The 16,888-nt window shown below is 39.7% G+C and overlaps 1 protein-coding gene across 1 annotated transcript in view; it reads left to right on the top strand.

Moving 5' to 3' along the window:
* The first annotated feature begins 5,690 nt into the window (after window positions 1-5,690).
* Window positions 5,691-16,888, top strand: part of CCDC38 (coiled-coil domain containing 38) — a 59,798-nt gene continuing 48,600 nt past the window's right edge. The window contains exon 1 of the mRNA XM_008004303.3: window positions 5,691-5,737. Coding sequence (XP_008002494.2) covers window positions 5,701-5,737 — 37 coding nt within the window. The 5' untranslated portion in view covers window positions 5,691-5,700. The remainder of the gene's footprint in view (window positions 5,738-16,888) is intronic.

Genomic DNA, 16,888 nt, shown 5'->3' with positions numbered 1-16,888 from the left:
TGTGAGTGAAAGAGACCTTAACGGTGGGTAGGGGAGGGGGCATCACAGCTTTCCCCTACTCTGCCCTCTCCCGGAGCGCTATCTCCATTCCTGGAGCTCGGAATGTTAAGACTCTACATGAAGCTGATTCAGGTCCCCCAGATTTGCACTAATATGGCTGGTAGACTCTTCTCCAATGACCAGGTTTCAAGAACTTTGATTGGGAGTTTCTTACGAAAAGTAGTTGTTATGCTTCCATTTCAAATGGTGGCAGTTGACAGAATGGGCCGGAAGGGTAGTAGGAATGGCACTAGCAAATAAATACAGCTCATAAATACAATCACAAACAGGTTGTGTGTGTGTGTGTGTGTGTGCATAGCTTTTAAAAAGCTTATACATATATATTTCTATGTCTTTAAAAAGAGAAGTAGAAATAGTGGGGAATAGAAACACATAAAGTCACTAATTCACAGAGAAATATTACAATTTTATGTCATAAAATTTCTGCTGAAGACTTTAATCAGTTACATTTTGCAATTTTAGGCATATTTGCAGAACTATGCAATTATAGGTATAAAGGATGGGTTAAAACTATAGAAAAATAGAGAGTTCAATAAACTTGTCTTAGTCTCAGTTCTGTTTCCTATGAGCTGTTTGACCTTGGGGAATTTATTTACAGTAATTTCTTGAAGCCTCCATTTTCTCATCCTTATCACAGGGAGAGCTATTTCTACTTTATGGGCTTGTCTGAGTTTTAATTAAAATAAAATATAAATCACTTAGCCCAGTGCCCAGCTCTAAACAAGTAATAGGTATTATTATTATTATTAGTTTATTTTAATCCTGCTATTTGTCTTGCTGGCCAATTAAGTTAAGGATTAGATTTCAGCCAATAGCATAGTTCCTCTCCTGACTTCACAGACCATGTACTTAAAGCTTGCAAGTTCTGGGTGAGTCTAAAAGAAATTATATTTCTTTTTCATAGGTATTTATGTTTGTGAGTGAACTGTGCATCTGATTCACAGTTCAGACAGACAACATTACCTGATAAGCTCCTGCAAACAGGAGGTTTGCAAAAGCAGAAAGGATGAGTGAATTTCTCTCCTTCATTACTGTTCAGTGGTTATAGATGGATATGGATGACACATTTTTCCTTGGCAATAACCAGCATCCTGATAGCAGCTCTTATAAAGTACTTTTCACATTATCTGACTGGTATATGCTGACTCTTTAACCCATCCTTCCTTCCTCTTGACCTCCAGGTTTTTTTTTGTTTTGTTTTTTTTGTTTTTACTTCGCAAAAGGGGCAATCAGAAATGTCAACAGAAAAGTCCATACTAAACAGTCTGACGCCAGTAGTGCCTTAAAGGTCAAGCTGAAAGTAATTTCCTCATCATTGTGCTGTGCTCTGATCCAGTCAAAAGAGGCAGCATGTGTCTAAGCAGGCCAAGGACCCAGTGGCTCCTGGCTTTTAGGTAAACAAAAATTGCTAGCTCTGATCTCTCTACACCATCCAAGGACACAGTTCACAGCCCCTTTTCCTAGTATTTGTCCAAGGTAGGCGGAGAGGAGGTGGGGAAAAAAATGGAAGGGCATTGGGTCTGAGAGAAACGGTCCAAATCCTTGTATATGCATGTGAAAATAAACATTACTTTTTTTCTCACATCTAGAAATTCATTTTCATTGGGTTTTAGAGGGGGTTGTTGCAAAAAACAAACTGCTTCGAATAACATCTGGTAGGCAGTGTTATTATTCATTTTATTTAGAGTTGGTTTAGAACATTAGGACTGGGCCTTATCAAATCCCACTCCTCTTTCCCCACTTCCCCTGGAGCTCGGAATGTTAAGAATCTACACGATTCTTAACAGGTCCCCCAGATTTGCACTGATATTGCTGGTAGACTCCTCTCCAATGACCAGGTTCCAAGAACTTTGATTGGTAGTTTCTTACGAAAAGTAGTTGTTATGCTTCCATTTCAAATGGTGGCAGTTGACAGAGTGGGCCAGAAACAGGAAGGATCTGGACAATATTTACTTTGAGAAAAGTATAAGGGATCACTTCTTTACAAGCTATGAGCAGGCACTTTGCATATATTATCTGTGTTTGAAAATTGCAGCAAGCCTGTAAGGAAGGTGTTATTATTCATACTTGATAGAAGATTCTGTGGTGCATTAAGCGTAATTCTCCAGACCCAGAGAAAGAGTGAATAAGAGTCAGAGGCAGGAGTTAAACCAACCTGCCCCTAAAGGCCGGGGGCCTTTCCCTAGTACCATTCCTACTACCCTTGCAATGACACTTGTCAAGGGACCTGACTCAGAGACCACATATAATTGTACAGCTATTAAAGGAATACAACAATTAATGAAATCAACCAGCATGGTGTTCACTTGAAAGAACAGTATACATTACACCCATGTCCCTTTGGATATCTAATACGTATCTCAAATTTCACATGTTCCAAAATGAGCCTCTGATCTTCCCAACTGCCCCTTCCCCCACTGCCTTCTCTGTTTCAGTTTATGGCAGCTTCATCCTTTCTGCAATCAGTTCTTTATCTTATACTTCACATCCAAACCATCAGCCAATCCTGTAGGCTCTACTGTCAAAACACATCTAGAATCGAACCACCTCTCACCACTTCCACTGCTATCCCAAGAGATCGCATTATCTCTTGCCCCCCAGTGGCTGTAATCTAATAGATCTCCCTGTGTGACCCTTTTCCCTTTCTACAGTCTCTTCTCAGCTCAGCATCAGAGTGATTCATTGTGTGGTTCCATTTCACTGAGAAAATGACCTCCAGGGCCCTAGTGATCTTGGACTTGTCTCTCTGGCTTCACCTGGTGCTCTCCCCTTTGTTTACTGTGCCTAAGGCCACTGGTCTCCTCACTATTCTTGAAACACACCAGGCACATTCCTCCCTCAGAGTGCACCTCTCCATGCGCTTACACTCCCATAGCACTTACTATGCAACTGAGGCCATCCAAAGGCTGGACATAGTAACTTACCTAACAATACCACAAGGTACACACTATTTGCATCATTCCTCTTGAAAAAAGTGTGAGGATTAAGGGACACAGAGAGAGTCTATGCTGTTAATCATTTAGCTTATGCCACCTCTAAAAAGGATGGCTGGTGGTTATACATCACCATTTTACATTCCTGATATTTCTGAACTTTTGATCTTTTTCATCTATTGGAAGTTGGATTTGAACGTGTATTTAAGATGTGAATTTTCAAGCATTTGCTATGCAACCCAATTACATTTTCCCTCTCTTTTGGTACAGAGCCTTTGTTTAGCCATCATGCTAATTTTATTTCGCACAACAAAGACATCCACTGATTGGAAAGGGGACCTTATAATCCCTTCCTAAGAATAACTGGTTCTGTTCCTCTCCCTCCCTTTTGTTCACCAACCCTTCATTCATCAATACGGGAATTCATGCATATGGAAGTATAGATGTGTAACAACGTCTAGAGACTGCTGATTGCATTTACATGTTATATGAACTATATGAGACAGAATAAGAGCAGACATCTACTCTTAGCAACTGGCTTAGAGGAACAGAGCGTCCAGTTTTTCTGTGAGTGAAAAAGTCCTTGAACCCATGGATAAAGATGCTCATTGCAGAAAGACTTTAAGGATAAAGGGAATGAGAGTGGGAAGGAGAGTGAATTTAGATAGAAGGATCAAAGGAGTGAAAATGTGACAAGAAAGAGGTGATCAGAATCTTAAGAGTGAAGATGAGAACAGAGTGTAAAATTAAGAAAATCTACAAATCTTTAGTATTAGCCATCCAAATTCCAAATACTCATCAACCACAGGTTGTCACCAATTTTTTACCAATCTTTCTTTTCCACCCGTGAGAATGAATGTAATGCCTGTGAAAAAATGTTTGGTCATTTGAAAAAGTGTAATATCATTGTTATAGGTTTGTATTCATTTTTTTCTCTTTTATAAGCTTTAACATAATTTTTAAAAATCTTTGTTTCTATAACCACTGGAACTAAAATCAGATGCTAATTAGTAAATATTAGTACATAATAGTTCCCACTTACTGAGCTGGTCTGTAAGCCAGGCACCCCACTTGGTTAAATCCGTTGCCTACTGAATCCTCAAGAAAGCCTTAAGAGGTGTGTCCACTTTATGAAACAGGAAGCAGAGGCTCAGAGATGCTGAGTAATTAAGATGTAGGTTCCATGAAGACAATGGTTTTTGTTCTTCTTTTTGCCTTTTTAAAAATTGCCCCGCCCCTCACACGTAGAACAGTACCCGACACATATTATTTACTCAATAAATGTTTTTTGAATGATACATGAACTTGCTCACACATAAGAAAATACCAAACCAAAATTCAAAAATCAGTCTTCTCCAGAGTCTGTGTTCTGTATCATCTGCTGCTCTGCTTCCAGGATATTTAGCTCTTAAATATAGCTCTTTGAGATTCCTGAGGCACAAATTTAAATGGGCAGCCCCAAATAGAATGTGTTGTCCATTGTTTCTGTTGTGGGCACACTTTTAAATACAAACTCCTGGGTGTCCTTTATCCCTAAAATGAATTTTAGGGATTTATTTTTTATTATTAATTTAATTTATTTTAAATTTATTATTAAATTAATAATATTAATTTATTATTAACTATTAATATTATTAATTATTAATATTATTAATAAATTAATAATAATTTATTATTAAATTAATAATATTAATTTATTATTTTCCCATTGTAAGAGTTACACCAGCTCACTGAGAAATTTGAATGATACTAAAAGTATAGAAATCAGAACAAGGATTAGAGTAAGGCCAGTGAAGCTCCAGCTTCAGGCACAAAATTTAAGGAGAAAGCAAAAACTCAGTAATCAAAATAAGCAATGTTTTAATTCACTATTTTAAATATATAAATTAATGTAAAAAATTCATGATAAATGAAATAACAGAATTTTAAATAGAGACAAGTTCTGTAGGCCAGGGTTTGGGTGAGGAGAGTGAGGTACTGGCTCTCAGGGTCACACAAGTACAGGGTCAGATACTGTCTGTATTTACAATTCTGATATTTTGTTCATTATAGACTTTCCTGCATTTATTTGGAATTTTATAAAAATATATTGCATTAACAATTTATCATAATAACTGCAGGTTGTTTTTTTTTGTTTTGCTTTTGTTTGTTTATTGTGGCAATTCTTAAGTTTTGCAGCTAAGGTTGAGTGCCTCAATCACCTAACCATAATCCCAAACCTAGTAAAAATGAGAGACTGCACCAAATCACATATAATCACGATTCGTGTTTGATGAACAGCATTTCAAAACACCTCTCAGATTTTTCCATGCGTTTTTTAATGCACACTATCCCTACTCTTTTGAAATGTTTTGTTTTTCAACCGATACCATGGACAGAGGTAAATAGTGACTACAGCATCATTTTAAGGGGCCAATTGGTAGTTCATTTTATAGATATACCATAGCTATTTGGTCAACTCTGTATTTATGAAATGACACTGAACAAACATTATTGCACATGCTTTTTTGGCTGCTTGTCTGATTATTTTCTTGACATAAGATACTAGAATTGAAATCGCTAGGTCAAAGCGTATGAGTGTGCTCACTGCTTTTAAAAGCTATAAGGACTGTTAAGGAGTCACTGGCAGTTGAATTTAGCCTTTTATATGATATTCATAGAATTTTTTTAATGTTTTTTTTTTCTTTCAACAGGGCCAGGCAACAAAATGTCCTCAAATTTATCGCCAACACTGAATTCTGGAGGTAAAAAGAGATCAATCAATATATTCTTGTTTGGGCCTAGTAATGTTAGGCTCCATAGCAGATTGTGAGCATAAGAAAAGGAGAATGTTACACAATAAATATAAAATGTAATGAGTTTATAAACTACCTGCAGAGAAGATTCTGTTCTACTTTGTAATTCAAAAAAATCTGCAAATCAGAGGGTGCATTAAATTGTCATATTTAGCTAGATTGCCCCAGTCTCTCATGACATAAAACAATTAACTCAATTGTTTGTCATAGTCCAGGACATTCCAGGACATATATAACTAAACTTTATGAAAATCTGCCCTCTTCTTTCCTTTACCATCCTTTCTCATCTCATTCTTCTGCCTATTTTTTATTTTTATTTATTTTATTTTATTTTATTAATTAATTTTTTTGAGTCAGAATTTCGCTCTTGTTGTCCAGGCTGGAGTGCATTGGCGTGATCTCAGTTCACCACAAACTCCGCCTCCTGGGTTCAAGTGATTCTCCTGCCTCAGCCTCCCAAGTAGCTGGGATTACAGGCATGCGCCACCACGCCCAGCTAATTTTGTGTTTTTAGTAGAGACAGGGTTTTACCACGTTGGACAGGCTGGTCTCAAACTCCTGGCCTCAGGTGATCCACTTGCCTCGGCCTCCCAAAGACCTGGGATTACAGGCATGAGCCATCGTGCCCAGTCTCCTTCTGCTTATTTATATGCATACAAGGAATAAGGATTTATTAGTATATAAGGAATTATGATTTTCACTTATAAATCTGACAAAGATTTAACATGTGGATAACACTAAGAGTTTGTAATAGGTAACAGGCACTCAGGCACTCTATAGGCATTCTCTTTAAAGGAATATTTGGCACTATTTGTATTTACAATGTAAAAGTTTGGCTGCAAGTGACAGAAAATATAAAACAACGGTGGCTTAAACATGATAAACGTTTGTTCTCACTCAGGTAAAGTCTGGATGCAAGCATTCCATACGGAGGTTCACATCAGGGGCCCAACTCCTTCTGGCTTGTTCCTGGGCTATGTTCTTGGTCCAAGAGGGCTGCTTCCACACCAGTGGTCACATCCATATTCCTGCCAGCCAGGAGAAAAGGGGAAGGCGAGGACATGCCCTGAAGTTGCACTCGCCACTTCCGCTAACATCCCCTTGGCCAAAACGTAGCCACGTGGTTATACCTGCCTCCAAGGGAGGCTGAGAAACATAGCCTCTACTCTGAGTGTTCATTTAGGGTTCTATTCTTATAGAAGAAGGAAGAATGGATATTGGGGGTTCACTAGTAGTCTCTACTCCACTACCATTTTTTTAAAAAAAGCATTTAAAAGGAGCCATGTTGAGCATTTATTCTGCAGATATGCATACACAAGTGATTAAAAATGCGTGTACAGGAATATTTATTGCAGCATTGTTTACAATAGCAAAAGACTGGAATCAATCATAATATCCATTGGAAAGCGCTGGTTATATAAACTGTAATACATCCAGGGAATGGAATAATGGGATACTAGACAGAGAGCTTCTCTGTCACCCAAGCTGGAGTGCAGTGGCACCATCTCGGCTCACTGCAACCTCCGCCTTCTGGGTTCAAGCAATTCTGGTGCCTCAGCCTCCCGAGTAGCTGGGATTACAGGTGCCCACCATGCCCGGCTGATTTTTGTATTTTTAGTAGAGATGGGGTTTCCCCATGCTGGCTAGGCTAGTCTCCAACTCCTGACCTCAGGTGATCCACCCGCCTCGGTCTCCCAAAGTGCTGGGACTACAGGTGTGAGCCACCACACCTGGCCGATGATGCCTTTTTTAATTAAAGGATTTATATTACTTTGTAAAGAACTGTGACAGGGCTAAGATTTTCTTCTACTTGCATACTAGAAAGTTAGCTTGCTACAGTTTCCTGGATGCTGACAAGAGATACAAAACCCTTGGGTCAGAGACAAAGGACTTTATTACTCACAACACGACAAGTAGCATGAGTTCTGACATATTTGGTACCAGTACCCTAAGACCCATAGCCTTCTTTTAAGATTAATACAATTATGTATTAACAACATAATATGAATCTTTGAACCCATCAGAACCCACAGACAAGGATCTTCACAAGAAATTACATCCTGATGATAACTACATACCCTATCCCTTGGCTTTCATCCCCTAAGCCAGGCACCATGTTGAAGTCTGTTTAGATTATTTCTTTACTTTTTTATTTGTATGTATAGTTTTATACTGTATATACGTAGTCTTAAAGAGCATAATTTTCATTTTAGTTTTAACTTTTAAAAAAGGATATCTTGTTGACTATCATATTTTAGAACTTTTCAGTTAACATTATATATATACACATACATACATATTTATTTCAATTTTTTAAAAACAATTGTTTTTATAGACAAGGTCTTGCCATGTTGCCTGTTGCCCAGACTGGTCTTGAATTCCTGGGCTCAAGCGATCCACTTTGGCGTCCCAAACTACTGGGATTACAGGAGTGAGCCACCATGCCCAGCCAGCATTATATTTTAAGATTCATTCATACTGTTGTATGTTTTAGATCATTCATTTTCACTGCTATACAATATAACAAAATGCAAATGTACTATAGTTTACAGTTGACGCTTCTTTGGATATTTGGGTTGTTTACAGCTTATTGCTATTAAATCGTGCTGCTAATAAACATTCTTGTTCACATCTCCTGGTACACAAGAAAGTTTCTCTTGCATGTATACCTAGGAATAGAGTTGCTGAATCTGACATTAGCCGGATATCCAACTTCAGATAATAATGTCAAAGTGTTTTCCAAAGTAGTTGTGTCAATCACATCTCTACAAGAAATGTGTTAGAGATCCTGTGGAATTATATCCTCTCCAAACACTTGGTATTGTCAAATTTTTTAATGCTTTGCCAATCAAATGGGTGAAAGTTGGATCTCATTATGGTCTTTATTTGCATTTCTGATAACTAATGAAGTTGAACAACTCTTCATATGTTTATTGACCATAAGTATTTCTTCTTCTGTTAGATGCCTATTTAATACAGTCTTTTTTCTATTTGTCTTTAGGTTGTTAGTGCTCTTTATATTGATTTGTAGTTTTGTAGATATGGTATATCCCAATTATGTCGTCTGTATGGAGTACAAATATTTTCTCCCAGTTTTAACTTATCTTTCACTTTGTTTATGGTGTCTTTTGATGAACAAAGTCTTTAATCTTAATGTAGCCGAATTTATCAATATTTTCTTGTATAGTTACTAAGTTTGTATGTTTTTAAGAAATCCTTCCCTAGCAAAGGCCTAAATGATATAACCTGTAGGTTCTACTGCTTGTTTTAAAGGTTTTTGGGGGACAATTTTATGCTTATTTCATCTGTAGTTAATTTTTGTATGGAGTGTGAGGTAAAGATCCAATTTCTTCTTTTATTCCATGAGAATAGCCATCTTCCCCAACTCGTTTTTTGAACAGTCTCTCCTTTCTCCATATGTGGATATGTTCCTGAGATTTCCATTCTAGTCCATTAGTGAATTTGTCTTTCCCTTTGCTGTAGCTCCATAATGATACACAGCAGAGCAATCTCCCCTTCCTGTTCCTCTTGGGAAGGGTTTTCACTATTCTTGTTTCTTGGTTTTCCTTACTAGTTTTAGAATTTACTTATCAAGTTTAGACAAACTCCTGTGGGACTATGTACTTATATTACTGGGAATCCATTGATCATTTGTGGAGAATTGGCATTTTTATGAAATCATGTCTTTCTATCTACAAACATGACTCATCTCTCTATTAATTTAGATCTACTTTAATGTACTTTAAGATTATGTTATGCAGTTAAATCAATTCTGCAGTTTTTCAGTGCCTTTTATGTACTAACCTAGCTGCTCGGGGTTCAAATATGAATACATCAGTATGACTGGAGACAGTGAAAGCCATGATTTCTAAAAAGATATTTAATATTGGTAGGTACTCCAAATATGATTTTAAAAAAATAAAATCAAGTCCTGAAACAATACCAAAAAATGAAGAAACAAATGGAAGAAAGAAAGGAGGGAAAGAAGGAAGGATAAATGGGTGCTTGAGGGAAAACACCCCGTATGCAATCCATTAGGGAATTCTGTTAGCTCTCCCTTCAGAAGGTTCTCAGAACCCAACCACTTTTCCCCATTTAACTCCTGCCGTGCTGGTCTCAGCCCATTACCTCTTACCTGAATTAGTCTGATCTCAACCCTTGACTCCCCTACTCCAAGTCTCTTCTTATCCAACTACAAAGTGTAAAGTAGGTCAGACCACATTCCTTCTCTGTTCAAAGCCCTCTGATGCTTCTCTAGTTTACTGAGGGTCATCGCCAAAGTCTTCAAGACTGCCTACAAGATACTAAGTAATTATCCTTGCTACTACAGTCCCCCGACCCCATTTATTTCACTCCAGCTACACTAGCCTTTCTTAAACACATACAAGAGAGGATCCTGCCTCAGGACCTTTGCATTGGCCGTTGCCACAGCCAGTCCCTCTCTTCCTCAGATATCCACTTGACTGATTCTCTCAACTCCTTTAAATACCACTTGATCAGTGAGACCCATTCTGACCACTCTACTTAAAGTTGCTCAGCCCAGCCCTCCTATATTCTGCTTTATTTTTCCCACAGAACTTTATTACTTTAAAACATATTATAAAAGTTACTTTATTATATTAATGCTTATGTTTTCTATTTCCAAAACCCCCACTTCACCTCAGTATAAGATCCTCAAGAGCAGCCATCCTTGTTTTCTTCGCCATTGTAACATCAGTGCCTAAAACAGTACCTGGCACATAGTTGAGGCTTCATAGGCATTTGCTGAATGAATGAATGAGTGGATGAATGAATTAGTGAATAAATAGAAGAATTAGGACAAGACAAATACAGTGTCAGTAAGGAGCAAGGCTAAGAAAGGAGTGAGACTGTGTGAGTGTGGTAGACAGAATAATGGCCCCCCAAATGTTTCCACATTCTAATCCCTGGACCCTGTGAATACATTATGTTACGGGGCAAAAACGACTTTGCAAATGTGTTTAAGTTAATTACCCTGATATGGGAAGGCTATCCTGGATTAGCCAATGGGCCTAATATAATCCAAGAGTCCTTATAAAAGGAATATCAAAGACAGAGACGGTGACGTGACAATGGAAGTAGAGACTAAAGTGATGCACTTTGAAGATGGTGGAAGAGACCACAAATGAAGGAATGCAGGCGGCCACTAACAGCTGGAAAAAGAAAGGAAATTGATTCTCACCTGGAACCATCAAAAGTAACACAGCCCTATAAACATCCTGATGTTATGCTCAAAGGACTCATTTCAGACTTCTGGCCTCCAGAAGTATAAGAAAATAAATTCGTATTGTTTTAAGCCACTAGGTTTGTGGTAATTTGTTACAGCTGCAGTAGGAAACTAATACAGTGAGGCAGAGAACAGAAAGGCTTCTCCCAAGGTTGTTAATTAGTAATGGCAGGGATTTGCAAGGCAACTTAGAGAAGAATATAATAGTAACAAAAGGGAGAGGATTAGAGTTTAGAGTTTAAAGGAGCCAGGATTCAGCTACTAGCATTTGACTTGTAGAACTAAGCAGACCCCTTATTGCTAAAATGGAGTGTTGGAGAGAGGTTGAGCCTAGTGTCCAGTTTGCTCAAGAGCTGGTAGAATGAGACTCTTTGTTGAGGCAGAAGACTATGATTAATGGTGGAATTTGATGTACATTTCAGGTATGGGGTGCTGTAAGGGGTTGAATGCAGACCCCAAAAGATATTTCCACCAACAGCCTGAAAATGTGACATTGTTTGGAAAGGGGGAGCTCTGCAAAAGTAATTAAAGTAAGGATCTCAAGATGAGATCTTCTTGGATTTAGGACAAGTGCTAAATCCAATTACTAGTGTCCTTATAAGAGAACAGAAAGGAAGATTTGAGATACAGACACTCAGAGGGGAAGGTCGTGTGAAGAATGGAGGAACAGATTGGAGTGATAGATCTACAATCCAAGGAATCCCAGGAATTTCACTACCAGAAGCTAGGTGAAAGTCATGGAACAGATTCCCCCTCAGAGCCTCCAGAAGGAACCAATGGTGCTAACACCTTGATTTTGAACTTGTGGCCTCCAGAACTGTGAGAGACTACATTTGTTGTTTTAAGCCACCCTATTTGTGATAATCTGCTACAGCAGCCCTAGTCTTATGTGACTAGGAAAGAAATACAGGGAGAAGGGTTACCTAGGGGCTAGTTCATGTGGTGAGTTTATAATATAGGAAATTTGGTGTAGCGGGTTGAATGGCAGCCCTCCAGAGATGGTTGGCCTTCCTATTCTAACCTCTGGAACCTGGGAATATGGCCTTATTTGGGAAAAGGATCTTTGCAAATGTAATTAAGATAAGGATCTCAAGATGAGATCCTCCTGAATTTAGGGTGGGCCCTAAATTCAATGATAAGTGTCCTTATTAAAGAAAGAAAAGGAGAAGGCCATGTGAAGTTGGAGGCAGAGGTTGGCGTTATCCAGCCAATGAATGTCTAGAGCCATCAGAAGCTAGAAGTGTGGAAGGATCCTCCCCTAGAGGCTTCACTGAGAGAACAGGGTTCTGCCAACACCTTGATTTCATATATCTGACCTCCAGAATGGAGAGAATACATTTCTGTTGTTCTAAACTACTAGTTTTGTGATATCTTATTATGGAAACAAGAGGAAACTAATACACTTGGTTCAGAAATTTAATTTTCTTCTATTTCTCTGTAACTGAAATAAACTCAGCTTTAAACTTGGAGGCACAAAAATATCATCTTGTCAATTCCAAGACACTTAAACTTGGTCAGTAGAGATTTTAACTCAGGCTTTAAAGATTTTAAGACACTTGGGATAGGGCAGAATCTAAGTTTGTAGAGTTTCTCTTGGAAGAAGAGAAGGCTGATTGGGGAAGAGGTGTCCAGCCCACCAATAACTCATGCCCTGGAGGACAACGGTGGCTCCATATTGGGATGTCTGGGGCCCAGCCCTGGCCTGGGAGTGATGGTATATAAGGCATAGGTCCACAGACTCTGGAAACACCACTGTATTAGCCAGAGCTCTCCAGAAAAACAGAACCAATAGGAAGGAGATTTACTATGAGTAATTGGCTCATATAATTATGGAGGCTGAGAAGTCCCATGGTTTGCCATCTACAAGCTGGAGACCCAGGAGAGCTGGTGACGTAATTCCATCAGACTCAGAAAGCCTGAGAAGCAGGGGAACTGATGGTGTAAGTTCCAGTCTTAGCATAGGAGAAGATGAGATGAGATGTCCCAGTTCAAGCAGTGAGGCAGAAAAGAAGAAGTGACTTCCTAATTCCTCAGGCTTTTCTACTCAGACCCTCAAGAGATTGCATGAGACCCACCCACATGGATGAGGGCAGTCTACTTAACTGAGTCCACCAGTTCAAATGCTAATCTCACCTGGAAATACCCTCACAGACACACCCAGAAATAATGTTTCATCTGGGCACCCGTGGCCCAGTCAAGTTGACACACACGATTAACCATCACAGGCACCCAGCCCCACATCCTTTTGGGTCCTCAATCTCTGTTGCTCCCTCCTGGTCTCCAGCCTGCTGGCTTTGCGCATCCACACTTCTGCTGTCCCAGAGTCCAGCTGCCTGGACCCATCCTCAGCTGTTTCTACTTCATGTTTTTAAGGCCTAAAATTTTATGTGCTGCCTTGACATATTTCAGCCTCACAGGGCCCCAAAAGCCTAACCATAAATCCTCCTGCTGTTGCCAAATATGACCTCCACCTACCAGGAAAGTCTCCCTGCCTGGCTAGTTCCTCTATCAACTGGACCAGCTGCATTCCACCTGGTCTTCAGCCTAATGGGTTTCACTGCACTGTCAGCCATGAAATTATTCAAACAAGTCAATCACATCCTCCTGTGGGGACCAGGGGACACCTCAGCCTTTTGTTACTACAAAGTTGCCTCCCACCACTGGTGATTCACTGTGCTCCTGAGGGCAGTTCCCATGTGGCCCTGCATTGCAGGCAGCATTCTCATCCCCCAGACTATGAGTATATATGACTTATAAATTGCTCTCAGTCTCATCTGTCCAGTGTTGGGTATCATGTGTTCAGCCATCTCATAGTATTTAGGATGGGGGATCCCTCCATCACCATCAGGGTGAATAGGAGATGATCAGAGTACTCTGTGTTGAATCCAAGACTTCCACTCTGCAATTTTCTTTCCCTCTAACCCATGACTTACAGAAAAATGTCTGGAGTTTCTATAATCCCAGCCACTCCCACTTTCTATGCTAAATCCTTGAGCAAATGGCTGCTTCTCAGGTAGACTTTAAGCTCCAGTCCATTAATTCCTTAAACTTTGGTCCACTAGCTCTTAGCCCTGGATATACATTACAGCCACCTGGGGGACTCTCAAAATATTCCAGTGCTGATGTTTCCTTGACCAATTAAGTCAGAATCTCTGGAGTTGTGTGGAGCCAAAGTGATTCTAGTGATTTGGGGCAAGAATCATTGAGTTTCTTCATAGGCCCTCTGCTTGCTGGGAGGATGTGGAGTCTTTTTGTGAGGCTGAGGTGGAAAGGGATGTGGGGTATGGGTTGGGGAATGTGTCCTCAGGAATCCTCTTCATATCTCTGATTTAAGGTGTCAACTCCAGGCTCCCAGTATTTTTGGTCATATGGTTTGGCTCTGTGTCCCTACCCAAATCTCATCTCAAATTAGAATCCCCACATGTGAAAGGAGGGACCTGTAATCTCCATGTGTTGAGGGAGGGAGGTGATTGGATAGTGGGGGCGTTTTGCCCCACGCTCTTGTGATAGTGAGTGAGTTCTCACAAGATCTGATGGTTTTATATGTGTTTGGAAGTTCCTCCTTCATGTTTCTCTCTCCTGCCACCTTATGAAGAAGGTGCTCACTTGCCCTTAGCCTTCTACCAGGATTGTAAGTTTCCCGAGGTCTTCCCAGCTATGCAGAACTGTGAGTCAGTTAAACCTCTTTCCTTTGTAAACTACCCAGTCTCAGGGAAGTTCTTTATAGCAGTGTGAAAATAGACAAATACACTTGACCTTCATTATTGATTTTGAACACCAAGATTTCCATTGTGCCACATCCCAAGAATTAGAAAGTAAGAAATAAGAAATAAAGAGAGAGAAAGATTTTTTTTGTCATATCAAATGTTATAAATAAAAACAGGAAGTCCACGCAGAAATTCAGCTGACTTTTCTTGTACCTTTTTAATGGCCAGGCTTCATTTTTTATTAAGAGTACGAGTCCATGGTTTTTAGTGTATGCAAACATATGTGCAACAATCACTACAGCCAATTTTAGAATATTTTCACTCATTCAAAAGAAACCTGCTTCCCTCAGCCATCAATCCCTAGGCCCCATCCACCCTCCAGCCCCAAGCAACCACTCATCTATTTTCTATCTCCATGAATATGCCTATTCTGGATATTTTATATAAATGGAATTATACAATGTGTGGTCCTTTGTTACTGGCTTCTTATACTCAACATGTTTCCAAGGTTCATCCATGTTGTAGCACGTATTGTATTTCATTCCTTTCTCTGGGCAAATAAGAGTTCCTTGTATGGAAATATTGCATTTTGTTTATCATTCATCAATTGATGGATATTGTATTAATCTGTTTTCATGCTGCTAATAAAGACATACCCAGGCTGGCTAATTTATAAATGAAAGAAATTTAATGAATTCACAGCTCCACATGGCTGGGAAGGCCTCACAATTGTGGTGGAAGGTGAAAGAGGAGGAAAGTCACATCTTACACCTTGGCAGGCAAGAGTGTGTGCAGGGGAACTCCCCTTTATAAAACCATCAGATCTCACGAGACTTATTCATGATCATGCAGCAGCACAAAAATGAACCCCTCACCGTGATTCAATTACTTCCCACTGGGTCCCTCCCATGACACGTGGGAATTATAGGAGCTAAAATTCAAGATAAGATTTGGGTGGGGACACAGCCAAACCATATCAGATGTCTAGGTTGTCTCTATTTTTTGGCTATTATAAATAATATTGCTCTAAATATTCATGTACAAGTTTTTGTGAGCACCTATGCTTTCATTTCTTTTTGGTATATCCTAGCAGTAGAATTTCTAGGTCATGTGGCAATTCTATGTTCAACTTTTTAAGGAACTGCCAGATTGTTTTCCAAAGTGACTGCCCCACTTAAACATTCCTTCTAGGAGCGTATTTGGGTCCATTTTCTCCACGTGCTCTCCAGCACTTTGTATTATCTTTGACTTCCTTTTTAAAGATTCTCTAATCTGGGCAGAGGCTCTCCTTAAGGGTAGTGGCTTTATCTGTTGCCGTTGAAATGGAGGTGTAAGGGTAATGGTGGCATATGTGTAGTGGTGAGAAGAAACATATTAATATCTCAAAATTTGCCGGGCGCGGTGGCTCACGCCTGTAATCCCAGCACTTTGGGAGGCCGAGGCGGGCGGATCACAAGGTCAGGAGATCGAGACCATGGTGAAACCCCGTCTCTACTAAAAATAGAAAAAATTAGCTGGGCGCAGTGGCGGGCGCCTGTAGTCCCAGCTACTCGGGAGGCTGAGGCAGGAGAATGGCGTGAACCCGGGAGGCGGAGCTTGCAGTGAGCCGAGATTGCGCCACTGCACTCCAGCCTGGGCGACAGAGCGAGACTCCATCTCAAAAAAAAAAAAAAAAAAAATCTCAAAATTTTATCCTATTATTTTGGTAAAGACCTCCTTATTTTATCAACTCATTCCTCATGAAGCAGTAAGAGATATGTCAGCGCTGTGGGAAACAGACAGAGATGCTGTGGCTCCTACCCAGGAGATGTGGAAGCAAGGCTGTCTGCATTCTACTGTTAAAGCAAACTAAATATGGCCCGAGAAGGACTCCGTACTTCTATATTTGAATCCTTGTGAACGAACTGCTACCTAACTTAATAGACAGACAAAACTGAAACCCTAACTTAGAAGTATGCCCTGTAACAATAGCTGAGTCTTGGCCTAATCCCAGCAGCCGTACTTCAACCACTGATACACTACTGAGTGTTCAAACTGTGTTCAAATAAGGCAAACGCTGAGCTGTAACCAATCCAGCTGTTTCTGTACCTCACCTGAGATTTCTGTGCCTCACTTCCCTTTTTTTATCTATAAATTTGTTCTAACCAT

Source organism: Chlorocebus sabaeus, chromosome 11 (assembly GCF_047675955.1).
Source record: "Chlorocebus sabaeus isolate Y175 chromosome 11, mChlSab1.0.hap1, whole genome shotgun sequence".
Lineage (NCBI taxonomy): Eukaryota > Metazoa > Chordata > Mammalia > Primates > Cercopithecidae > Chlorocebus > Chlorocebus sabaeus.
The sequence above is the reverse complement of the archived record's forward strand: the minus strand, read 5'-3'. Positions and strand labels throughout refer to the sequence as shown.